Below are 26,251 nucleotides of genomic sequence, written 5' to 3'. Positions count from 1 at the left end.
GCGTAGCACTATAAGATAATCCTGAGCCACCGATGATGAGCTGCTGGTTCCATACATGGCCTATGTTGTTACTACAGGCTTTAAGTACCAGGGTAATGGGACGCCTGGGTTTTAAGGTTCCATGGGTTTGTCGTGGGCTTTAAGTACCAGGGTAGTGGAACGCCTGGGTTTATGGTGCCAGGGTAGTGGATCGCCTGGGCTTTAAGGTGTCATGGGTTTGCCATGGGCTTTAAGTACCAGGGTAGTGGAACGCCTGGGTTTATGGTGCCAGGGTAGTGGATCACCTGGGCTTTAAGGTGCCATGGGTTTGCCATGGGCTTTAAGTACCAGGGTAGTGGAACGCCTGGGTTTATGGTGCCAGGGTAGTGGATCACCTGGGCTTTAAGGTGTCATGGGTTTGCCATGGGCTTTAAGTACCAGGGTAGTGGAACGCCTGGGTTTATGGTGCCAGGGTAGTGGATCACCTGGGCTTTAAGGTGCCATGGGTTTGCCATGGGCTTTAAGTACCAGGGTAGTGGAACGCCTGGGTTTATGGTGCCAGGGTAGTGGATCGCCTGGGCTTTAAGGTGCCATGGGTTTGCCATGGGCTTTAAGTACCAGGGTAGCGGTACGCCTGGGTTTATGGTGCCAGGGTAGTGGATCACCTGGGCTTTAAGGTGCCATGGGTTTGCCATGGGCTTTAAGTACCAGGGTAGTGGAACGCCTGGGTTTATGGTGCCAGGGTAGTGGATCACCTGGGCTTTAAGGTGCCATGGGTTTGCCATGGGCTTTAAGTACATTAAACAAAACACACATTTATTCACATAACAGCATGGAATACATATTACAACAAGTTCGCTTATTCAAGAGTAATACAACTTGAGATGCAATGTGTTCCAAGGCCGCTTCAGGGTCTTACCTTGACTGTCTTCCAAGTACCAAGCCCCTCTTCCCACCTTCCGAGTAATCTTGTAAGGACCTTCCCACTTTGCTTCTAACTTCTTCACATCCCTTGCAGGGTTAACCTTTTTTAATACGAGATCTCCTATCTGGAATTCTCGAGGCTTGACTCCCTTGTTGAAAGCTTTCATCACTCTTCCCCTGTAAGCCTCCATCCTTACGGCCGCCCTTCCTCGCTTCTCCTCTATCAAGTCCAACTCCTGCGCTCGGCTACCGGTTCCTTCCCCTTGATAAGCTTGTATTCGGGGAGAAGATTGCCCAATCTCCACTGGTAACACTGCTTTGGACCCATACACCAAACCGAAAGGTGTTTCTCCAGTAGCTGTTTTTGGCGTGGTACGATAAGCCCACAACACCCCCGCAATTTCCTCCACCCAATTTTTACCCATGCCATAGAGCCTGGCCTGCAAAGACCGTACTATCGTTCGATTAGTTACCTCCGTCTATCCATTACTCTGAGGATAAGCCACCGAGGTAAAGGCCTACTGTATCTTCATCTCTGCACACCAATCCTTCATCTTCCGTCCCTGAAACTGCCTTCCATTATCGGAAACTAATTTCCGAGGAACACCAAACCGGCAAACAATATTCTTCCAAATGAAGTTTAACACAACCTCTTCTGTAATTCTTGCAAGGGGCTCTGCCTCTACCCACTTAGAGAAGTAATCTACCGCCACTAGAAGGAACTTCTTCTGCCTGGACCCTAGAGGAAAAGGTCCCACAATATCCAAGCCCCACTGGTCGAATGGGCAGGATGCCCATACGGCTTGCAACTCCGCTGCCGGCTTATGAGAAAAATTTCCAAATCTTTGGCATCCTTCGCAAGCATTGACTACTTGACGGGCATCCTGCTGTAGAGTAGGCCACCAATACCCGGCTAATAGAGTACGCCGGGCTAGGCTCCACATTCCTCCGTGATCCCCACAGCATCCTTCATGTATTTCTTGGAGCACATATTTCACCTCCTTCTCCTCCAGGCATCTTAGTAGTGGGCCCTGAAAGGATCTTCGATACAGACTCCCATTCAAAAGGGTAAAACGGGGTATCTATCTCCTGACCTTTTGGGCTACTGCCCCATCTGAGGGAAGAGTCCCTGTCTGTAAATAGTAAATGAGAGGGGTCATCCAAGATTCCCCCTTTCCTTCCTGCTTTTCTTCCTCTATTGCCAACACCGACCCCACTTGTTGTATCACTTCCCGGCTGTTGCCACTGCTCCAGGAAGTGGCCATTTTGGCCAGTGCATCTGCCTCAGTATTATGTTCCCGGGGAATCTGCTCTATGTTCCAACTGGAGAAACCACTTCCCTGCTTTTTGACCAGTTCCATGTACTCTCGCAACCTTTCTTCCTTAACACTGAACATTCCCTGTAATTGTTGCACTACCAGCTGGGAATCGGAGTAAATAATTACATGCTCCGCTCCTGCCTCTCGAGCCAACTTTAAACCCGTTGCGACTGCCTCGTACTCTGCCTCATTATTGGACTTGAAAGTGTGCAACCTCATGGCTATCCGGGTTTTTTCCTGCGTGGGAGAGATCAGAACCACACCCACCCCACTTCCTTCCGAGCTGCTAGCCCCGTCCACGAACACCCTCCACACCTCCTCCTGGCCGAACGTGAGAATCTCTGTCAAGAAGTCGGACAGAGCCTGTGCTTTGATGGCAACCCGGGGTTGATATTCGATGTCATACTCCCCTAGCTCCACCGCCCATTTGACCAGTCTGCCCGAAGTATCTGGATGAGTCATCACCCGACCCAACAAATTGTTAGTTAAGACCGTGATTGGATGGGACAGGAAGTACGGTCTAAGCTTCCGGGCTGTAAGGATGAGCGCAAGAGCCATCTTTTCTATATTACCATACCTAATTTCTGGTCCTTTCAAGGCATGACTTACATAATAGACAGGTTTCTGGTCCCTGTCTTCCTCTCTGATCAGTACGGAACTTACAGCATGCTCGGTTGTAGAGATATATACCCACAACCTTTCTCCGGGTTTCGGTTCGACCAGAACCGGCAGATTAGCCAGATGCTCCTTCAATTCCTGAAAAGCTTTCTCGCATTCCTGAGTCCATCCGAATTTTTGGGCCTTCCTCAACACCTGGAAGAAAGGATAACTCCTATGAGCCGAGCGGGCGATGAATCGGGACAGGGCGGTGATTCTTCCTGTCAACCGCTGTACCTCCCGGATAGAGGTTGGTGAGGGCATTTCTTTCAATATTTTCACCTTTTCAGGATTTACTTCTATTCCTCTTTCCGTTACCACAAAACCCAAAAACTTCCCACTCTTGACTCCGAAAACACACTTGGCCGGGTTAAGTTTTACCCCGTACTTTCAAAGAGTGTTGAAGGTTTCTTCTAGGTCGGGAATGAAATCCCGCCCAGCTCGGGACTTTACCAGGATATCATCTACATATACCTCCACATTCCGGCCGAGCTGGCCTTGAAAGACCTTGTCCATCATCCTTTGATAGGTGGCCCCTGCATTTTTTAACCCGAACGGCATAACCACATAACAAAAAGTCCCTCCGGAAGTGATAAAACTAACCTTGTCTTGATCTTCCTGTGCCAGGGGGATTTGGTGGTATCCCTGGTATGCGTCCATAAAGCTAAGCAACTCAAAGCCTGATGTAGAGTCCACCAGCTGATCAACCCGAGGGAGGGGGCAACAATCTTTAGGGCAAGCTTCGTTCAGGTTTCGGAAATCAATGCACATCCTCCACTTCCCGGTAGCTTTGGGTACCAGTACCACGTTAGACAGCCAAGTAGGGAACTGTACCTCCTGGATATGTCCTGCCTCCTTTAACTCCCGAACCTGGTCAGCGATGACTTTGTCCTTATCCGCCCCAAAATGCCGCTTCTTCTGTTTGATAACCCGAGCTCCCGGGAGGATATTTAGTTTGTGTTCAGCCACCTGAGGTGGGATTCCAGTTAGCTCCTGGGAAGACCAGGCGAATACATCTGTATTCTTGGCCAGACACGCTTTCAATTGATTCATAAGGCCGACCTCCAAATCCCTAGCTACCTTGACAATTTTTCCCGGTTGTTCTGGGAATAATTGCACTACCTCATGCTCCTCCTTAACCTCCCCTATTGTGCACACCTCCTTTTTGCCAGGATCACCTCTTCCTTGTTCACCCCGAGCTTTCTTGTTGTCCACTCGTACCGTATCAGCATAACATCTTCGAGAGGAGGGTTGGTCTCCTTTTACTTCCCCTATCTGGTTTCCCACCGGGAATTTAATCTTTTGATGATATGCAGAAGCCACAGCCATGAAGGCGTTCAAAGCTGGTCTCCCCAAGATGACATTATAGGAAGATGGAGCTTCTACTATTGAAAAGAGAGTCATGATAGTTCTTCTCAATTCACCGGCTCCCAGGGTAATGGGCAACCAAACCTCTCCCCGAGGCTGTACTGTGTGCCCTGCGAACCCGTAGAGAGAGGTTTTCACCAAATTGACCTCACATCCCAGCAGGTCCATTTTCTCAAAAGCTTCTTGGAAAATGACATTTACCGAGCTTCCAGAATCAACGAAAACCCGCCTTATGTCATAGTTGGCCACCCTGGCTTGGATGAGCAAGGCATCATTATGAGGGGTGACCACGTCCTTCAAATCCTCTGGCCCGAAGGAAATGACCGGGCAAGAGGTTACTTTCCGGGCTTCTAACCCCAATACTTCTCTCTTACTCCAAGATTTCCGGGCCCTATTCGAATCCCCATCAGTGGACCCCCTTGATATCATGTTGATGACTCCTCGGGAGGGTCCGTCTCGTGTCCTATCCTCCAATCGCTGAGGTGGAACCTCCCGGGCTTTTTCTGAGATAGCCTCATTAGGCCTGTGTGTCGCAAATCCCGGTGCCCGATAAGGCCCTCGCTGTCTTTTATCCATCCGCCTTTCCTCTCCTGACACCGGCCTTTTTGCATCCGGAGCGTGTCTTCTGCACTCGCTGGTATCATGAGTGTTGACCTCGTGGATGGAGCAATATTTTCCCGCTCCTTTTTGGGAGGTCTGCCGAACTTCCTCCTCGCACACATGGACCCCTCGATCTCTAGTTACTTTCGGCAGGGCATGAGCCATCAACCTCCCCAGATAATCATTTTTCCCTCCCCCCGAGTTATTCCTATTTCCTCTCTCTCTGTTCCCCTCTCGCTTGTCTTTATCCCTCTTTTGCTTCTGGGCCTCCTCCATGTTAATGTACTTTTCAGCCCGGGCTAAGAGGTCTTCAAAGTTTCGAGGGGTTTTCTTTACCAGCGACCGGAAGAATTTTCCCTCCCTGAGACCTTGGGTAAAGGCTGTGATCCGGGTTTTCGGTGCGCACGCTGGAATCTCTAAAGTTATTTTGTTGAACTTCTTGATGTATGCCCTTAGAGATTCCTCTCCAACCTGCTTTACCTCAAAAAGACTGAGGGTAGTCTTTCGGTACCGTTTACTGCTGCTGAAATGCTGCAGAAAGATTTCCCGAAACTTCTTAAAGACATCAATGCTTCCGTCCTCCAAGTTTTCAAACCACCGTTGGGCAGAATCTTCCAATGTGGTTAAGAAAATTTTACACTTGATTTGATCATTATAACAATGTAACATGGCCACATTTTCGAACCGGGCCATGTGCTCCTCTGGATCACCACTACCATCGTACCCTTTGATCTTCGCTGATTTGAATTGGAATGGCAAGGGCTCTTTAATAATCTCCGGCGAGAAAGGGCATCCCGAGCTTTTGACTCGCGAAGATTCCCGCGAGTCAGTGTTTTCCAACTTTAAAATTTTTTGTTTCAGCAGTTCCAATTCCCCCACCATGGTGACATGGGCAGATTCAGCATGTGATTCTGCCTCCTGTTCCGCCTGTATGCCCTCTCGTCCTCCTCCTCTCTTCTCCTTCTCTTTTCCTTCTTCCCGCACCTTATCTACTGTTTTTTCCTGCTCCTTCCCTAGTTCCCCCTGGTTCCTCTCCTGCTCCTGCTCCTGTTGCTTCTCCGGATCGCCTTCCCTCTTCTCCTGTTGTAGAGCTAGGATCCTTTGTAATGCTGCCTCTACCATGGCGTTCACTTGCTCCCGCAGATTTTCCATCGCTCGCTAGGAGCTTTCAGGATCCTCAATAATCGTCATATCCACGTCTTAAATCTCAAGTTCCCACAGACGGCGCCAATGATGCGAACATCATAAAATGAATGTCCCGGCGTGGGTTCTTTTTTGAGTTGTTGTTTTTTCCTTCTATTTTTTTCTCATGCCCGTTTGTAGTAAAGGGACCTCCCTTTTATACGCATTGACCCGGCCTTTTTCCATGATTGTCCAGCATGGCCCAACTGACAACTGTTTTTGTGATGGGATAGTTGTCACGTAGGATTGACCTTCCTGCCATATTAGGGAGAGCCCATACCGAGCTCATACTGTTTCACCATGTTGCCTAATGATTTGATTTGCAGTAAGAGTCTGCCACACGTAAAAGAGGTATGGGCTTCATTTTATATAAAATGACCCTGGGCCCACTGAGTATTACCGGCCCCTGGTTTCCGGATACTTATCCTTGCATCTGTGGGCCCCTGAGGGAGCTCCTGGGTTCCCGGTTTACAAGATGATCCTGGGCCCATCACCCGGGATGGAGCCCCCTGAGGGAGCTCCTGGGTTCCCGGTTTACAAGATGATCCCGGGCCCATCACCCGGGATGATGCCGGGCTCCCGTCTTGCAAGACGACCCCGGATTCACCGTCTGGGCCTACCAGGGTGACCCCGGACTCATCATCTGTGCATACCAGGATAACAATAATCATTTTTAGTTTGTTTGTGTATTCAAACTTCAATTTTGATTTTATAACCGTGAATTCATTTTCTTGTTTATTTCATTAGAGTTTGAGTTTGCTTTCAATTTAATTAATTCACGGATCAACGTTTGTAAATTTTTCGTGTTTTGTTTTGTTTTATTTTAACAATTTCTGGTTATTTACTTAAAATGAATTAACTTATCTAGATTATATATATGAAATAATTGTGCTCTCGTTTGTATTGCAAATTTGATCTATATATTGACACATTTTGTAATTATATGCTGAATTTTAACTTCATTTTTTTTAAACATATATATTTATATATGTATGTATATATATATATATATATACACAACGGGTCGACGCGGCGGGTGAACCCGCAACCCATTAAATCACGTCAGCTTGACAGACGGTCTGCCATTTGGACAAGTTAAAAAATTGTCAACCCAATCCACCCATTTAGCGGGGTGGGATGGGCCAACCCAACGAACACAATCCATTTTAATTTTTAATAGCTCAACTTATATATTCATTTTATTGATCCAAAATGAGAAGAATATTGTAAAGAAATAGTTAAGGCTTTAAAAATATTGTAAGTCCAACTGACAGAGTCAGCAATTCAAATCAAAATAAAATAAACACAAGTTAAAAATCCAAATACGATAGTCATAGAATCTAAAAAGGGGAGTTAATCCCACAGAGTTGCAGAATAATAAACTGTTAAGTTTACATGCCAAAAAAAATTCTAAAGCAGGGAAAACACATCCTGCAAATGACTGACAATGTATGAAAATATTTCAACTCATAAAAAAAAGGGCATCATCAAAGTTTGCGGAACAACTGAAAGCACGTCGGTCAAGGGCCTGCACCACCGGTGACCTCGCCTTGGGGATCCTGTCCCTCAGCCTCAATGTAATAGTCATCACCTGAAAATAATAAGTGTAGTGAGTCTAAAGGACTCAGCAAGAATATGGGAGAGGGGATAACGAGTACTACGTAAATACAAGCACAAACAGATTAGAAATAACTTATAATAAAATAATGTGCCCTTAAACTTAAAAAGATGTTTTCTGAATAATTTACATGAATATGAATGTAACATATGCATGGCTAAGTCAAAAATTGACAATGAAACTGAATATACTGAACTGAACATGTATATAAATGACTTGAACTAAAACTGTGAACTTAGATCCATGAATTGTGACTCTGTGGGTTTCGATCATGATCATGGCTGCAGTGCACTATGCCGCAAGGAAGTCGGGATAACACCCAACCCGTCTTGCCCTATGGTTGGTATGGGAAGCCAAGATTTCTCCTAGACCGTCCATACACATGAATTTCGGTAAGGGAAGCTAAGACGTCTCCCAGCCCGTCCAAACACATGAATGTTACTGTAGTCACAACCATCTCATTTTGTTCGTAAAATACTTTCTTTCATTCATAAATATGAAATTTAGCATGCATATGTAAATATGACGTTCATGAAAAAGTTAATCAATAATCATGCATATGACTCACACATGGATGGTCGGGATGGTGATTTAGGAGCCACACCTAAGGATGAAAATTTAAACCAAAGTGTAGCGCTTAAGACAATTCTAGCGGTTTGCCCGTTAAATTAGTAACTTGCTCAGTTCTTAATAAAAAAAGATTCCGCTTGAAACCAGGAGTCCATGACACTTAGAACTAAGTAGAGAAATCATCTTTGGAATTTATTTCCTAAGCAATCATTTTACAAAAAAACGAATTCCGGGCAGCAGCTTTTTAGCTTAAAAATTAATTCTGCACCTTATAAAATAAAAATCTAAAACTCGACCTAAACTTAACCGAATTGATTCCCGCTTGAACCGACATAATCCTAACATCTAAACCCAATTCCAAAACCGAGCCCTTGGCCAAATTCTACTTTTAACCCCGTCTTAGACTCACATTTTTGGACAGCCCCAAAGTTCCCAAAAATTCTGCTCATGACCTCAAGTTCCAACCCAACCAATCCTAGCTATAAATCCTCCAATCTTCCGAGCCTCAAATCCTAAGACCGAGACCCATGATCACACACGTTTCCAGCCCTTACAACTTACTTTGAATCACCTTAAATCCAACTTGAAGGCATCCCCTCAAACACTACCATAACCGAGCCCAACGAACCCCATCACTCGAATGCAACTCAACTCCATCCCACAAGCCAACTACAAGTCATCCTAGTCGCTACCATGTGAACTACATATCATCCATGGTAGCTCTAAATCACCATCCAAAACAACCCACAAACACGCAATATTTTCGAATCACAGACAAAGCATACATTTCTAAAAAAAAAAAAAAAAAAAGAATCGAACATCCCTTGACATGACAAAACCTGGAATTTTCGAACAACCAAGCATGAAGAAAAAAAAATCTGGGGATTTCGAACATTTGCAAGGCCTTTCTTTTTCTGAAAATATCGAACACATGCTATGTACAAAGAAAAATCTGGAAATTTTCGAATCAACCAAAACACCTTACAAGCAACATTTCGACCTCAAGATTGATAATCCTCTCCAAAAAATGAGATCAAAACCCTTAAATATGACTGGAGTCCTAAATAAATAAGTTTCCTAACTTAGAAGGATTTCTCGAAAAAGTCGGTGCGCTCGATCCTGTGAGTTGGTAGGATCGAGCGCCAAGAAAATGGTGAACTACTGCCTGCGTCTCTGATAGGCGCGCTCGATCGCACGAGTTGGTAGGACCGAGTGCACAAAAATATCCAACTTACTGTTTGCAAATTCTTTCTCGCGCTCGATTCTGTGAGTTGGTAGGATCGAATACGACTTTTTTCCAGCGAGCAGCGATTTTGAAATATTCATATTCGGAGATCTAGCCGTCGGATTGAGCTAAAATTTGGACAGCTGCTTCAAAACATCTTGAAATTATTCTGAACGGTGAAGATCAGATTTTGTTTTTTCTAAAATTAAAAATGATTTTCTGACCATTGCTGCTTCGTAATTCTTCTCTTATCTAACTCTTTCCTTCCATCTTTAGCTCCATTTCTTCTCTTTTCCTATATCAAATCACATACAATGATTAGGAAATATAACATGAATATAATCAATCAAAATACACCTAATCATCATAATTTAATCCAAGTAAACATAGGAAAATATCGACATATCAGACTGGAGATAAAACTTAAAAATTCATTGTCGGGCCAGAGGCAACATGAACTGGAACAAGAACTCAACAAATCAAAGGTAGAGAGAGAAAGTTTGAAGTCCCTTTTGATGAATGAAGAGATGAAGTGTAAGAAATTATCAGAAGAGAACGAGAAGTTGAAACTTGAAATCAAGAAAATTGGCAATGGTAAAGTTAATGACAAGATTGTTTCAGATGTAGATGCTGCTGGGATGGGGGAAAGGGAAGATCTAACGAAAATCGGGTACATGACAGAAGAAATCGACAAGAGTAACTCGAAGGCAACACGAGTTGCTGAGCAACTGGAAGCAGCCCAAGCAGCTAATGCAGAGATGGAAACCGAGTTACGTAGTCTAAAAGTGCATTGCATTGCAAATTTTTTTTCTTACCAAAAACGTTAAATAAGGGTCATTTCGTGCATTTAAGGTCAGAAGTATTAGTTATTATGATAAAAGTATTAGTTTTAATGTCAAAAATATTAGTTCTGTTGGATGTTTATTTGACATAAAAAATAATTTTTTTTTTGTCGAAAGTATTAGTTTTTATGTTAAAAGTATTGCTTTGTAATAATTCTTGTTTGACATAAAAAATATAGTTTTTTTGTCAACAGTATTAAATTAGTTTTTATATAAAAAATATAACTTTTTTTTTCTCAAACGTATTACTTTTGATGTCAAAATTATATGACTTGTAATGTATGTTTATTTGACATAAAAATAATATATTTTTCGGTAAAAAAAATAGTTTTTAAGCTAAAATTATTAATTATTATGTCAAAAGTATTAATTATGATGTATGTTTATTTGACAGAAAAAGTGTAACGCCCCAAATTTATCTTAATTGAGTTTATTTGAGATAATCAGAGATTCCAGAATTCAAGAGCCGACTTATTATTTATCAGGGTCTATTTTGCAATTTTTGGAATTTTCAGGGACTAAAATGTAATTATCAATTTTATTAGATATTTATGAGGGAATTGACTTGGTCTTCTCATTCATCACATTCTCCAAGCTCCTCTCCACCATTGAAGACGCTTCATTTCGCTTTCAAGCTTTCATATTTCAGTCCGAGTTCGATCCGTCCGTTAGAATTTATTTCTGAAGGCGGATTAGCGATCACAACAGCGAGTGCTTCGTTCTATAATACATTTTTCTTCAATCAGCTAAATTTCTATTTTTGGATGTTGTTGGAATCGATTGAGTTTCGGTTATGTTGTTCATGAACGAGTTCTTATCGTTTATTCTCAGTCGGTTTTGAAATAGAGCGACGTTCGAATTTGTTATGATTTTTGGAAGCTTTTTCGAAAAAGGGGATTTTGTGATTTGTTGGAATCAGATTGTTATTGTTGTTTTAGCATTGTTTTGAGTTAGTTTCATTGTTGTACTATTGTCTGCGTTTTCGGTTTGATCAGTTTATAGCCGTTATGCCACCGATTTGAGTTTTGAGATTTTGAACCGTTTGAATCGTAGAATTTTGGCTTTTGAGTTTGCTCGGTGTTATTGATCCTATATTGCCTCCGTACAGATTTTTTTGAAGTTTGTTAAGCCCAAAGTTAGCAGTAATCAATCGTCGAAGAGTTGAACGAAGAACGGTAAAGAATTTTACCTCGAGAGTTTGTTGTTTTAGGTTGTATAGATTTTGATATAACCTCTTATTGTAGCTTGTCCAAGAGTTGGAGCTACTCGAATCAAAAGGTACAAGCAGACATCTTTTTAGCAGGATAGCACATTCGAGACAGTTGGTTTTTGAGTTTTCCTTAAATCACATACTTGCATCAATACTTGTTCTAGAATGTGGAACATGTATTTTGTTGTTTGAGCTTTTGTTATATGGCTTAATGCTTTATGTTTTCATATGCATTCATCTTGAGCCAAATCCTTGATTTCAACGGGCAGAACGACCCTTTTATGTTAGACGTTTTGGGGACTTTAAGCGAGTGGCCTAGGCATAGAGGTTCGCCTAGTGTCAACATACTCCTTATAGTCGCACCAAAGTCTAGAGAATGGAGATACGTAACACCACCTCGATCGGGAAAGTTGGTGAGTTGTTACGTGATCTCATCCTCGGGATCCCAAAAGCAGAGCAGCAATTCCTTGATTGTCAGAGTTGATATCCCTGTTTTAAAGACAAGCATTTCATTTGTATTAGCATTGAATATGTTGTCTTTATATCATGTTATTGATATATTACTTGTTATTGCATGTTATGTTGCTTTTACTGGGAATACCATTCTCACCGGAGTTATCCAGCTATTGCTTTATTTTGTATGTGTACTTGGCAACAGGTGGGGCAGGTTCAAGTCATAGAAGACTTGGTTAGCTTCGAGATCAAGGGATAGAAGTGAGACTCGATTTAGAATTCGAATCAGCATGTCAATTTAGTTTATATTTAAAGCATGTTAGAACTCGAACTTGTTGATGTTTGTAGTTTCTAATAGTCGAATATTGTGGATTGAATGTTGTCATTGCATGTAATATGTACTTGGATATGTTTTGAATGTATCGGACTTGATCTTTGACTGATTTTATACTGTATTTTTAGCCTTGTACTATCATCGCTCGATCGGTAAGATTCAACCGATCGAGCAATGGACTTTGTGGCTGTTTTCTGTTTTGTAAAAAAAAGTGCCCGCTCGATCGGTTGAATCTTACCGATCGAGCGGCACTGCTATAATCCCCGGCAAAAGATTTGAGATTTTGGATCGCTCGATCGGCTGAGTTCTACCGATCGAGCAAGGCACTGTTCATGTTTAAAAAAAATTTTATTGCTTTTAATCTTGGATCTTGTATGCTTAATTAGTGTTTACTTCGAGATTAGTTGTTTAGAATCGAGGTCTCACAAAAAAGTATTACTCTTTGATAAAACATATTAGTGTTTATACTAAAAGTATTAGTTTTTATGTCAAAAATATTATTTTTTAATATATGTTTATTTAATGCTGTAAAAGTATTACTTTTTAGTCCAAGAGTATTAATTTGTAATTTATGTTCATTTGATGAAATTATTACTTTTTAGATCAAAAATATTAAATTCTCCAAAAATGCAAAGTATTAATTTTTAATAATGCTTATTTGATTAATAATTAATTCTTGAAAATGCAAAAGTATTAATTTTTAATAATGTTTATTTGATTAAAAAAATTATTAATTTTTTGTGACAAGTTCATGAAATGCATCAAAATATTTGGAAGACCATTTGCATTTCCTATGCATCAAAACCTTTGGAAAATTAGAAATTTCTCATGTCATACTTAAAGGTTATGGGATGGGACTCAAGAAATATGATCACTAGTGCGATTCCATTAACTATTGATATTTTTCATATTTGGATATGAAAATGTAAGTATTTAATTTTCGAATGATAAAATCATTTTTAAAAAGCATACAAATTGAGACAATTAACTTCGGTCAAATATAAATTAAAAAAAACACACATTCATTTAAAATAGAGGCTAATCGCTATCTTCGGTTAAAATCTCCTCCCTCATCAAAAATAAATCTTTTATTAAATCGATGTTGACAAAAAATTATCAATGTGTGTGTATATACATACACACATACATATATATATATCGTGTTTTGAATATATATGTATAAGTATAGATTAATCAAGTCTTATATGATCCATGACGTCCGATACGTGTGATAATTTAATATAAAAAGTATTATTTTTTGGTCAAATTATATTAGTTTTATATTAAAAGTATTATTTTCTAACGTGTGCTAATTTGACATATAAAATATTACTTTTTTTTTTACAAAAGTATTAGTTTTTATGATAAAAAAGTATTATTTTTTATGTGAAAATATTAGTTCGAACAAATGTAAGTTTGACATAAAAATTATTAGTTAGTTTGTTTAAAATTTTACTTTTTTGGTCAAAAGTATTACGCTTTATGTTAAAAATATTACTTCTTATAACGTCTGTAATTTGACATAAAAAGTATTATTTGATTTCAAATAAGCATATGTTAAAATTAATATTTTATGACAGAAAAACTAATTTTTGTAACGTAAAAACTAATATGTTTGAGCAAAAAAATAATATTTTTTTTATGTCAAATAAACTTACGTTAGAAGTAATTCCTTTGACATAAACACTAATATTGGCATAAAAACTAATATGTTTGACCAAATAATAATGCTTTGTCGTTTGCCAAAAACGTAAATGTAAAATAATCATATATATTACAAATTAATAGTTTTTATATAAAAACTAATATGTTTAGCATAAAAACTAATATTTTTGACATAAAAACTACTATTTAATACCGTTTACTAAAAAATAATACTTTTTATGTCAAATAATCATATATTACAAAGTAATATTTTTAATATAAAAACTAATATTTTTTGAATAAATTAATACTTTTGACAAAAAAAATAATACTATTTATTTCAAATTAGGATAAGTTAAAAATAATAATTTTGATATAAAAACTAATATTTTTATAATAAAAACTAATATTTTTGGCATAAACAAGCACCAGATTCTGTCAACTTAAACACACTTGCAAAACAAGTTTCTTTGTTGAATAAAAGAAACATCATGATATCAATAATTTAAGCAGAAAATTAGCAAGAATTGCAATTTGACCCATTCTTCAGCTTCCAATGGGCGTGCTGCATGCAAACTTCTTTGGTCTATTGCGCCTGAAGTGCTCTTGAACCCATCCGACCTTACACAAACACCTGTTGGTTGTCCTTCAGCTTGGGACGTCTGGCCCACTAATTGTTGCAAAAATTGGGCCATACCAGCTAAAACCTGTTCTCCCTTGTTAAGGCTATCATCTCCTACATTCTGACTTGAGCGTCCTCTTCTTGCCATAATCTGTTGACATACAACCCAAATTTCCAATACATGAACGAATTGCATGACAACCTTTATAACTTCAACTTTAAATATCATTTCAAAAGCATAAACCTTGAACTTACAAACTTTTCAGTGAGTCTGAAAGAGAACTGCGTGGTGAGAGTCAGCGCTTATCCTCGGGACAATGCTCAAAGATAAAATATTGAATTTTTTTTACAGCATTTTACCAAATATCAAACAACATCTGCTCATAAACTTCCATAAACTTTCATGATTTTCATAGTGAACATAGCTTTCATGAAGATCTATAACATATAGATGCATTATACATGACTAAACATATCCACATAAATCATACTTTTCGTTCTTGACCTTAAAAATCAAAACTTTTTTACATAGAAACTATTAAAATACTTAGAACATCTTAAAATATCATAAACATATATTTAGGATCCAAAACGGTAAAAAAATAGTTTTGGGACAGCTCGACCCAGTGCAGGGTCGCTGAAAAAGTAGCGCTGGTGCATCTGCGAGCGTGCAGGGCGCGACTCTCACTTTCTTCACTCTTTTCCGGTCTTTTCCGACTCCTTTCATACAAAAACATTCAACAATTAAAAAAAACTTTGGAAAACACTTCAATATACTTTTTAAACAATCACAACTCAAGATTTAATCCAATTAGAGAAGAAAAGGGGTAGGTGAACCGAGATCCTAACAATCGTTTATTTATTTTCTGAACTTAATTTATTTGTTTTGATTTTATTTTGTCTTTTTATTTCAGTTTATTAAATTATTATCCATCTCATCTTAATTAACTAAAGAATAATACTTGAGTAATTTTGTCGTAAATCGATCTCTGTGGGATGATACTCATACTCTGTACACTATATTATTACTTGACTCGTGCACTTACGATTTATTTGAGCTTAATTGATAGATTTATTTGTTGATTTTCAGTGGTAGTATTTGCTCGATCATCTTTTTCAAGAAGAGTTTTTGAATTCTCTTTGTCCGAGTGGTTGGCCACCTCATCGAATCACATTGAAAGTAGGATGTCCAATTATGCTCTTAAAGAATGTTGCACCTGAACTCGGACTCTGCAACGGAACAAGATTAATATGCCACAATCTTGGGAGAAATTTCATAGATGCAGAAATCATAACAGGTCCTCACAAGGGTACACGATATTTTCTTCATCGAATGCCTTAAAGTGAAGAAAATTCAGGACTGCCATTTGAACTGACACGCAGACAATATCCCGTAAGATTAAGTTTTGCTCTTACCATAAACAAGGCACAAGGTCAAACAATACCAAATGTTGATATTTTCCTGCGTAATCATGTGTTTAGTCATGGTCAACTTTATGTCGCACTTTCTATAGGAGTTTCTCAAAGATCAACAAAAGTTTTAGAAAAAGATGGAAAGTTACAAAATCGATCAGGGGTGTACACCAAAAACGTCGTGTACAGACATACTACTACCAAATTGATGAGAAAAACATAAATGTGATATATCATGATTTATTTTTCCTAATATCGTTAAAACATCTATTTACTAATTTATACAACTCATATTTTTTTTGAATAGCAGACGACAACATAAAACTCAAGATGCAGTTCAACACTGACACAACAAGAAATATTCAGTTCGTGTATGTGGATGCTATTACAAGATATCAACATAATATATTGCGGTTGAATGCTCTGTTGCATATGGTATATTTTAATTAATTGTTATTTTAATTCTAGTTACGCATAATTTTAGAAATAAGTCTCATCTAACATTGACTTTGATAATTTTAAAGCCTACAAGGACGCGGATAATTGGTTTGGGCTAGAAAATCACAATTGAGATGAAGATAATTGGCTTTGTAAGTTTGATTTTAAAAATTTTTCGAAATCTAAAGAGACATACGTAAGCAAGTTTATTATATAGTCTATCTTTTTTATTTAACGTAGAAAGTTATTAGTATATTTTTGTTAATTTTTTTTTATAGTATGAAAAGAATTGGTTGGATTGAAGACTGTGATCTAACGAAGGTATGACAACATATACTCTTTAAGATAGATGCAGTGCGTTTAATGTCTATTTAAGTTTTATAGTTTTTGTTCCCGTTAATTTTAAAGAAAGGCATAGCAAAACGAAGACAGATAGAAGAAACACCATTGTTCAGGTACAAATGCGCTTATAGTTGAAAGAAAAAATAATAATAACCTTACAAAAAAATAATAATAACCTTACTTATTATTGCATTATGCTCTTGCATTTTTACCTTTATTTATATATTGACAGGAAAAAAATCAGACCTACCAATGATATTGACATAAAAACAGTACTACATAAATTACATATTATGCTTACTGAATATTACTTCAATGTAATAGAATAAATTCTCAGTTTATAATTATTATCCCTGCATTTTTACAAGTGTCGCAAATAAGAAAAGAAGTTTTGAACAATTGATTCAAATAATTATATCTCATGTATATGAGATGATACATTTAATAGTTTTATGTCTAGCTATTATAAATAATTGAAAATTAGGGGATGAAAAATGTTGCAATGTGACGGTGAAGATGAATATTTTTTTTTAATATTTTTTAAATAATGTTAGTATTCAATTTAAATCATTTATTGATTTTTTATGTTTGCATAGTGATGGTGAATTGGTGATATTGATTTCAATATAGTTATTGTTCTAAAAAAATTGTCAAGTACACCGATGACAATATTTAATATAAGTACATATCACATACAATATTTTCATTATAAAAATGTCATTGTATCGTATTAAAATATACTTTAAACTTTAATCAACTCGCACACGCAGCGCGTGTGCCTCAGTCATATATATATATATATATATATATATATATATATATATATATATGTATATGTGCATGTAGGTTCCAAAGTTGTATAGGTTTGAGGCATCAGTTGAAACTACAGAAGTTTGATTGGTATGTTTCGTTGCACGTTTGTTTATATGTTAGTGATTTTCTAATTATTTCATTGTATGAATTTGTTCTAATATTTAATTTTTCGATGCCATACAAATCGATAATTTCAATTTAATATTTAAAATGCGTGAATAAAAGAAGTTGAAATTCTATTCGAATACATTATTTTGTATATCAAATTGCTAATTATTTGCATTACTTAGAAAATCAAAATACGACTTTGTGGTTGTTGAATAAGTTTCGGATATTATTAAATATAGAATTTTAAGAAATAATTTCGGCCTTAATTATGAAATTTAGATTTCTTAAATATAGAATTTGAAGAAATTTTTTTAGGCATTATTTCGAATTTCCAGAATTATATTTTGTGATATGTCGATTTTTATAGTGCGTAGTAATTTATTAATGGATAAGAGTATATGCTTTAGAAAATTTAAATACGACTTTGTGGAATTTTTTAGAATTGTCAGCATTATTTTGAATTTTTATCTTTATTAATTTGTGGTTTGTCCAGTTGTAGTGCTTAACAATTGATGCGATATGTTGAAAAAAGTGTTGCATTATCTTGAGTATGTAAATTATTCATGTTAGTTAATTAAATCATTAATATTTGAAATTAATAAAAGTGTTGTTGGATTAGTTTTAATCAATACATGGATATTATTGGTTCAAGCTCCGGTCCTAGTCCTCCCACACAGCCCGATGATCGTATCTTGATCTGGCCTGCATATGGAGAGTAAGTTTAAATTAATTAATTCATTATGAACACATATTAAATTACGAATAAATAATGTTTGCAATAAACACATCTTCTACAAATTAATTGTTACGAAATAACTCATATCTTTCTTTCAAACAAAATTGGTGTTCCTAAATTCCTTAAGAAACAATTCAATCTTCAAATATGCGCATCTGGCCAATCGTGGAAGTATGTTAGCGACGAACAACGCCCGTGATATTGAGAGAAGTTTGTGGTATGTTGTTTCACCTAGAATATATTTTTATAGCTAATATCTTATAGGTTTTTAATTTTATCGGGTTGAATGTGTTTATTATATTTTCTAAATAACTGCAGGCGCGTTACATATAGGACAATTGACACGATGCAGATATCAAGGAAACTTGGCATGAAAAATGTGCTAGTGTCTACCGCCGCGCAATGCATGAGTGGCGTACTCGGGGGAACTTGCCACATACGGTTGATCCGGTTGTTTGGGGAGGACTGATGGAATATTGGGAAAACAATGAGAAGTAGAAGAATTCTGCATCAAGTACAAAGAAAATAGGAATAGCAAGCCTGCAGGGTCGGGGACTGGTATGGTCAAACACGTTGGCGGGTCGAGGCCGTATGCGGTGTACACTGCAAATATGGTAAAAATGAAATTCAATAAGTAATATAAAGTTTTCATTTCAATGTCAGTATAATGCATATCATGCATCGATTGTACAATGCAGCAAAAGGAACTGAATTGAGAACCCAGTGCTTGGGAGATATTTGCTACGACGCATATACGACCAGACGGGACATTCTCTGATGAGAAAGCCAAAAAGATACATGTAAGATATTGTTGTCAAACATACATTTACGTTCTATTAATTTGTGTATATCTGTAGTTTTTAATTTGATGATCGATTTTATTTTTCAACATTGCAACTGTTGCTGAAATAGGATGAGGTGGAACGTCGCATCTCACAGTTTTACACACTGAGGGAGAGTGTAGGAGATGCGACTGGTGAGCACATATCGGTCAAGGAGGTGAACACAATTTTTATGGATGTCGTCAGTGGTGTAAATCATTGAAGGGTGTATGGTATCGGTCCGGTCACCCAAATCATATACTCGAATGAGATGACGCTTCGACCTCGCGATCCGAATCAGTTGAAGTAATCATTAGCGGCACATGATGAGGCGATTCGTGTCGCCAGAGACCCGGCAGAGGCAGCCAGGGCGGAGGCTAATCTCGACAGGCTACAATCGCAGCAGACGGCAGACGCGTTGCGGAATGCAGTCGACGAGAACCGAGCAAGCGAGGCGAGGTTGCAGGGCCATATTTCGACGTTGGAGCGGATGATGAAAAACATTGTGGCTGCGGTGCAAAAGAGTAAGAAGAAGAAGTCCGCCCAGGACATAGGTCCATATCGAGGCAAAGGCATCCGCATTGAGGAACCCACTGGCGACCACGTCTACGACAGTGACGAGACACAGGAACCGATCGATTTCTCACCGTTTTTGTCGAAGTACTTATGTATCTGATTGTTGACAGAGTCATTCCCTATAAACATTGTGTATTTTCTTCAGTACTTTTGATGTGTAATCAATCTACAATATTATTGTTTAGTATTTTATTTAATTAAAAAAAATGGTTTTTATATAATTAAAATAAATAAATAAAAAGTTTTAAAAAATTCCTACGGTTTTTTAGACCGTAGCAATTTTGCTATGATAAAAGCGTTGCAAAACGGTCGCAAAATGCGACCGTTTTTTAAAAAGCGTTCCGACATAAGGTTTTGCTGACACCTTAAAAAACCGTAGCAAAAATGCTATGGAGAAACCGTAGCAATTGTTTTTTTTAAGTGACACATTTATGGAGCAGTTGAGGTAGAATCTATCATTAAAACGTACATATTCTTAATGAGGTATAAATTAAGGTTCGGAGAAAAATGGTTGGAATAAATTAAGTTATCCAAGAACTTTACATGTCAAAGGCGAATGAATTTGGCTAAAAAAACCGCCACATATACCTAACTTTCCATACAAAATTCCTTATTTAAATAATGATTTGACTCATTTTTTAAAATAATTATACTGATAAATTAGTTGTGATGTCGAGATTAATTATTCTTAAACTTGGATTTACTTGTCGTGGCTCTTGACACATGGAACCATCACATTTGGTAATCAGAATGGTTATCTAAATGGCCTTGGTCAGCCATGTTTTAAAAATAATCATGTGGAGTGCAAGAGGTGTGACAAAATTTTCACGATCTCATAATTAGTATCAATAATCAATATCAAAGTCATGTGATCTCACAATTGATATTAGAGGCAATGTCACGTGTCCAATTAATTGTAAGAAGTGCAAAATTGAGTTACATCTAAACGACTACTAATAAATTTTGCTAAAGGACAAATAGCGCCCGATTGTATAATATTGAAGTGCTCTTATAATCGCCACAACTGATAATGACATAATTAATCTATTCAAACGACTTAATAAATTACGTAATGTGTACTTTTAATTATTAAGGTTCTCATGATTAGCTGGTTAAATATATAAAGATGGGACAAGTGCAGCTAAGTTTTCATAGGACAGGATAAGTTATTTAATAAATTTGCACAGAATTTGTTGTTTTGTCTACATGAAAATAAAAGCACGCCTGGTTTTGCATCAAAAGTGAATTCATGAAATTGTAATTAAATGAGCCGTCTTTACCAACCATTTCACAAAGAAAACTACAACAATGCTTGAATTGAACGCTCCATATCTCCTCCTAGACAATCTCATAGTATGATGGGTCGATCTAATACATATTTACAATCATAAGTAATATTTTGATATAAAAATTAGTACGAAACTAATCATTTGGTTGACGATCAATTCGGACCAAGGGCGGGCTAAATAGCTGTGGATAACTAGGTTATTCCGGATTCCATCTGAGTTTTGAATTTCCTAGTTTGAGTTGATATACATATTCATTAGATTATTTATTGGGATAATTCCCAATTTAGTCCCTTATTTTAAACCTCTTTTCTGATTTGGTCTTCCGTTCTTACATCGACCCAATTTAGTCCCTCGATTTTCGTCGTTTTTCCGCAATTGGTCCATCCGTTTAATTAAATATCAAAACGAACGGAATGACCTGCTAAGCCGAGGGACTAAATTGGATCGATGTAAGAACGGAGGACCAAATCAGGAATAAGGTCTAAAATGAAGGACCAAATTGGGAATTATCCCCCCATTATAGCATTACTTTTGACTAAATGATTTTTTTATCAGTTATATTTATAAAAATATTGTTTACCTAAATAAAAATATTTTATAAGAATTCAACACATATCATATTAATATTATTTTTTAAAATTTAAACACATAATAAAAAGTATCGTTTATATAAAATTAAAATGTGAAAGTTTAATTTTAAAAATTTAAAGTATACTTAGTAAAAATAAATAAATATTTGTTAACAAAAATCAAAATTTTACAAAATAAATATTAATGATGACAATATGTTTTAAATATACATTTTTTTCAAACATAAAATATTTTTCGAATGAACTCATATAGGTTTGTTAATATAATTGAAAAACCTTCATAAATCTAAACAAATTAAAATAAGTCACCAATTGATATAACAACTTTGTAATTAAAAAAATAAAATGTATAATAAATAAAATAAAAAAAATAAAAAAATATTTTTATTTATGTTAAGCAATATTTTTATAAATATTTATATAACTGATCAAAAAAATTTCATTTAATGACTCTACTTTTTTTATTTTCGTCTTCTTAATAATTTTTAAAATGGACATCAAAATCGAAATTTAAAATTAAAATTTATCAATTTTGAGATAAAAAAATTTGCAAAAATATTTTTATAAACTTATAATTTATTTATTATAAATGTGGAATTTTGTTTCTCAAAATCGATAAATTTTAATTTTAAATTTCGTTTTTGATGTCCATCAAAAAAATTATTAAGGAGACGAAAATAAAAAAGTAAAGTCATTAAATAAAATTTTTTTGATCGGTTGTATTTATAAAAAAATTGGTTAACATAAATAAAAATATCTTTTTATTATTTTTTATGAAGATTTTTCAATTATATTAACAAACCTAGATGAGTTCATTCCGAAAATATTTTATGTTTGAAAAAAATGTATATTTAAAACATATTGTCATCATTAATATTTATTTTGTAAAATTTTGATTTTTGTTAACAAATATTTATTTATTTTATACTTTAAAATTTTAAAATTAAACTTTCACATTTAATATATATAAACGAGAATTTTTATTATGTATTTAAATTTTAAAAAATAATATTAATATGGCTTGTGTTGAATTCTTATAAAATATTTTTATTTAGGTAAACAATATTTTTATAAATATAACTGATAAAAAAATCATTTAGTCAAAAGTAATGCTAGAATGGGGGGATAATTCCCAATTTGGTCCCTCATTTTAGACCACATTCCTGATTTGATCCTCCGTTCTTACATCGACCCAATTTAATCCCTCGGCTTAGCAGGTCATTCCGTTCGTTTTGACGTTTAATTAAACGGATGGACCAATTGCTGAAAAACGACGAAAATCGATGGACTAAATTGGGTCGATGTAAGAACGGAGGACCAAATCAGGAACGAGGTCTAAAATGAGGGACCAAATTGGGAATTATCCCATTATTTATTTATAACATTGGGTTTTCAAGGATCTTACGTAGACAGCGAGCAATGCGAAATTTTTAATTATTTATGAATATTTACGATTCTGAGTAATTTTACTTAATGTTCTCTATCCACAAGCAATGATGCTGAATAAAATACATGTGAGTAGACTGTTCACTAAATGTTTTATGCACAATGCACATGGTGAAGCCATGATAATTATTTTCTCTTGATGTTTATGGTAATTGGTAAATATGGATTGGGTCAACTATCTCACGAATATAAATCTGTAATATCGTCTCACAAAAGATCTACTTTGATATGATTTGAGAATACAATTATTTTTTTGCATCCAAAAAACGACTCATATATCTATATCCATACTATATATAAAGTTTGAGACACATACTAACAGATTTAGTCTGTCAATATTGTGATACTCATGATAAAATTTGTTTAGATACATTAAATAAACTATATTTTTATAATATCTATTTTTACATATTAACAAAACAAAATTAATATTGTATTATTTATATTTAAGTTGGCTACGTTTTGTTTTTTTTCTATATATTTTAAATGATAAGTATAATTATATTCTTAAATAATATAATTATTGATTGGATATATAGTTAATTAGACATTATTTCTCAATTAATCAATAAGACCCCTAGTTATAACACACGTCCTATCATTATTTCATCTGTCCATATCCATAAAATCTCATTCTTATAATTTGATCCTACCTTTCATTGAAAGATTTTTATTTTTCCAATTAGATTATTAATTAGTTTATTTTAGATTAATATCTATCATGTTTTAGTTGATTTTATCCAAACTGTCATTATTTTCGGTCAATAAAAAAAATACATACTAATTGTTCTCTAACGTATTATAATTATTAATTAGGCAATTAATTGGTCTTTATTTTTAATTTGAAATTCCTAATTTTCACTAAGCATGAACCCACGTTCAAGGCTACATTATTGTCCATTAAATTATATTCTTTCTTCAAAAGTTTATGAAACTCATTTGCTTTGTAGATTAACGTATTTTTTTGTATTTAATATAGAATTATTATTATTGTAACTCCTTTCTTAAATTACTATCAATATGAATAATAACTTCTCCTAATTAATTTTTTAATTTTTCATCTCCCGAATTTTCATTTGCTAGTAGAATTGACAGTGGTGAATATCGGAAGCATAGAGATCGATTGCCATAGGAATACTCAATTATGCAATTGTTGACATTTGAGAATTCTTGAATATATAGCTCTTAAGTTTTGTCGTAAAGTTGATGATTGAGGATGATATATGTTAATCTCCACTATATGCATTCGAGGTCAATGGAAGAAGGTAAGTGGGCTTATGTATATATTGTTTTAAAATATTTTAGTTCCTGTCTGTTTTCGAAAAATCGATCGACATATTTTGTACTCGTTTCCATGCTTCTTTGAATCTATTCGTTCTTTCGACACTTGATGTAATATTCGAAAGCATGTTTGAATTATTTGAATTGCACTGTTAAGAGTCGATTTAGAAATGGTTAAGGAATTTCCAATGATTTGATTTGATATGGCCCTGATGCGGTGAGTTATAATAACCGTTCTGATCAGTAAACCATGGAAAATGAGATGATTTTTAGTGCTATGTTTGCTTCTTTGTTCGTATTAGATTCAACATGCTTATCTCTTTTGGAAATCGTGATTTTGTAAACGTATATATGTAAATATATATTTGGTATTTGTTATGCTCGATCGACCCCCACTTGCTGAGTATTTCCCAAAACACTCACCCCTTTACTCTCCCTCCCCAGATAAGAATAAAGATGAGTTAGATGACGAAGAACATAATATGTTCTGGGGTTGGTGAGGATGGATCAGTTCAAGTTGAAGAAATATTTTTACTTTAAATTTCAGTTTCGCTTCCACATTGTCGCACTTGTATTTTTCTCTGTAAAAACAGTTATGGTTTATGAAATAGACTGGTTTTTTTGCAAGATTTGTACGACGAGGCTTGTTGTTTCAATAATAAATTGTTAAACAACGCCGATGTCAACTAGACCCGTTTTTGGAGCGTGACAAATGTGACATCTAACGCCTAATTACATTTCTTGCCTATAAAAAAAATACACTTATTCTATTTTGAATTTCCAATGCAATTTTTTTTTAAATAAACGACAAGTAGCCCTCCAAAATTAAAAAAAAAAAATTCTGATTCCATACATTATCATTATTAGAAGAGGAATACTAAGATTCGATCTTATTGGTATATGCTTGGAACATGGGTATAAAAATCTCGACGACTGAAAGTCTATTAAAAGATATATGTTATCTCAATCAAACACATTAATTTTCAAATCTTTTCACCCCAAATTTAAATTCTATAGTGAAATTAAATCAATTCATCCAAAGTTTGATGGTTTTATTCTATATCGGATAGTCAAATTAAAGGTGTCTGAATTAGTCTATCAAGCTGCAAGCATTATAATAGACTCCTGTATATAGTAATTTAGGTTCACCATATTCAATAGCATGAAAAGATAATAATTAATTCCTAGCGTAATACGTTGAATACAAACACGTCCCTGATGAATTTTATTTGGGGCATTTTTTATTTTAATTTTTTGCATCAGTATTTGGGGTATTTTTTTATTCACAATAAAAATATTTTAAATAAAAAATATTATATATTTCCCAGCAAATTTTATTTACTTTCTTGTTCACATGATGTCTTTTTCTTTTTCTTTTTTTTTTTTTTTTTTTTTTTTTTGTAGCGATGATGTTGAAATCCTTTTAACAATAAATATGTAATTTGACATTGATGGACCAAATCAATTAAACTACAAGTGCATGTAGTGTCCGAAGCTTTATACATAGTAAAAGTATTGATAGATATATTTTTAACGGGACGGATTCAATAATAGCCGAATTATCGCACGAGAAAATATCAACGAAAATCGATTCCTTTTGATGCTTTCGATCGAATTTCATAAAGATTAAAATGAATGTTTGTTTTGATTCTTTTGAAAGATTGGTTGTTACAATATCCCATATTGAAATACTAAACTAATAAAGAGTTGATTATAAACCCTTGATGCAACCCCACCCAATAGGCAAGCCTTTTGGGATGGACACCCTTGAGGCAACCCCACCCAATAGGCAAACTTTTTGGGATTGACAACTCATGGGTTATATGAGATTAAAATGAATGTTTGTTTTGA

At 35.6% G+C, this 26,251-nt stretch overlaps 2 protein-coding genes across 2 annotated transcripts; both read right to left on the bottom strand.

Moving 5' to 3' along the window:
• Window positions 1-842: 842 nt before the first annotated feature.
• On the bottom strand, window positions 843-1,328 carry LOC140863550 (uncharacterized). The gene has a single exon (XM_073267056.1). The coding sequence runs from the start codon at window positions 1,326-1,328 to the stop codon at window positions 843-845; it is 486 nt and encodes a 161-aa protein (XP_073123157.1).
• A 1,941-nt stretch (window positions 1,329-3,269) lies between these two features.
• Window positions 3,270-5,999, bottom strand: LOC140863540 (uncharacterized). Its single transcript, XM_073267040.1, has one exon. The coding sequence runs from the start codon at window positions 5,997-5,999 to the stop codon at window positions 3,270-3,272; it is 2,730 nt and encodes a 909-aa protein (XP_073123141.1).
• Window positions 6,000-26,251: the final 20,252 nt, after the last annotated feature.

Source organism: Henckelia pumila, chromosome 1 (assembly GCF_033568475.1).
Source record: "Henckelia pumila isolate YLH828 chromosome 1, ASM3356847v2, whole genome shotgun sequence".
Lineage (NCBI taxonomy): Eukaryota > Viridiplantae > Streptophyta > Magnoliopsida > Lamiales > Gesneriaceae > Henckelia > Henckelia pumila.
This window is presented reverse-complemented; position numbering and strand designations above follow the sequence as displayed.

Coding starts and splice junctions, on each gene's coding strand:
- LOC140863550 (XM_073267056.1), bottom strand. CDS start 1,328: ATGGGTAAAAATTGGGTGGAGGAAATTGCGGGGGTGTTGTGGGCTTAT.
- LOC140863540 (XM_073267040.1), bottom strand. CDS start 5,999: ATGGAAAATCTGCGGGAGCAAGTGAACGCCATGGTAGAGGCAGCATTA.